The sequence below is a fragment of the Octopus bimaculoides genome, chromosome 9, assembly GCF_001194135.2.
Source record: "Octopus bimaculoides isolate UCB-OBI-ISO-001 chromosome 9, ASM119413v2, whole genome shotgun sequence".
NCBI classification, from domain to species: domain Eukaryota; kingdom Metazoa; phylum Mollusca; class Cephalopoda; order Octopoda; family Octopodidae; genus Octopus; species Octopus bimaculoides.
The window spans coordinates 75,157,393-75,158,743 of record NC_068989.1 but is presented as its reverse complement, the minus strand read 5'-3'; the positions used below and the strand labels follow the sequence as shown (position 1 = coordinate 75,158,743).

At 30.6% G+C, this 1,351-nt stretch overlaps 1 protein-coding gene across 1 annotated transcript in view; it reads right to left on the bottom strand.

Annotated features, from left to right (window-relative positions):
- LOC106877198 (importin-5) overlaps nucleotides 1-936 on the bottom strand; it is a 101,749-nt gene extending 100,813 nt beyond the window's left edge. Inside the window, exon 1 of the mRNA XM_014926042.2 lies at nucleotides 779-936. Within this exon, the coding sequence (XP_014781528.1) occupies nucleotides 779-859 (81 nt within the window). The 5' untranslated portion in view covers nucleotides 860-936. The remainder of the gene's footprint in view (nucleotides 1-778) is intronic.
- Between the last annotated feature and the right edge of the window lie 415 nt (nucleotides 937-1,351).

Here is a 1,351-nt window from a genome sequence, read left to right as displayed (position 1 = left end):
ATATATATATATATATAAAAATTCACGATGCGAATTAGACACAATCCCAACGAATGTTCTGAATCTACTTATGGTAAAAAAAAAAAAAATGATGGAGTCAGTCAAAAATGCTGTAATATTTAAGACATTATTTCAAAGGTTAATATATTGATAGAGCGAAAACAGACAATTTATAGTCAACTAAAAAAAATTATGTATGCTGTTACTATCCTGGAGATATTTATGGAAGAAGTTTGGTGGATCGATATAAAAATTATTTATGCAACGAAAGGATTCCATCATACAATGTTTGTTAAAACTATCGATTTTCTTTTTTTTCTTTTTTCATTTTTCTTTTGGTAGATCGTAGACAAAAATATGTCTTGGATAACAAATTACAGTTAAAACATGAAAAGAAAAACGACCGGCAACGTGAGCGCAAAAGCAACAAAAGAAAAATCTCCATCTCGAAGCTAGTAACAGGATTCATACAAAAACTGTGTACACATGTTCCTAAAGAATTCATTGGGTAACATTCACAGAAAGAGATACAGGCATCTAAAACATCATAAAGACACGATCTGTCATCATTTATACAACGATATACACACGTATACATATAAATGTAAGGATATATAGATACAGATAGATATATCTATATAACGAAAAATATTTCTTCCCCCCCTCCTCTTAGCAAAATATTCGCCGAATCGATTTACAGCGGTAAAGACAACAGCAAGAGGCAGAAATAATTGAAAGAAATTTAGCAACGTAGCTCTCTTAAAGTTTCTGTACCAACCTCGGAGTGTGTCCGAATGTCTTTATCCACGCTGAGAAGATTTCCCAACAAAGTTTCGAATTGTGTTTGATCGTCAGCCATGTTGTTATGTGTGAGAAAAGGATGACCTCAAGTTCCCGCGTGTTCGCAACTAGTCCGTTTGCAGTTATCTCCTCTTGACGATCTTTATTAATGATGATGATGATGATAATGGATCACCGGCCGTTGATTCATTAACAAACATGTGTGGGGTTGTCAAAGCAGACTTCGATACTTTCCCTTTGGAAACAACGATATGCAGTTTACATTTTTTTTTCATCTGTATGTTTATTACTGTTAGTGAAAGATATCGATTTTAATTTTCATAACATCATACGTGTGTGTGTATGTATATATATATATATATATATATATGTGTGTGTGTGTGTATGTATCTATACTTTAATATTGTCGAGCAGTATATTCCTAATTATGGTATGTAACAGGTCAAAATGTTAAGGACGGTTTATATATAAATATATAAATAATTATTTATATATATATATATACATATATATACATATATATATATATATATATATATATATATATATA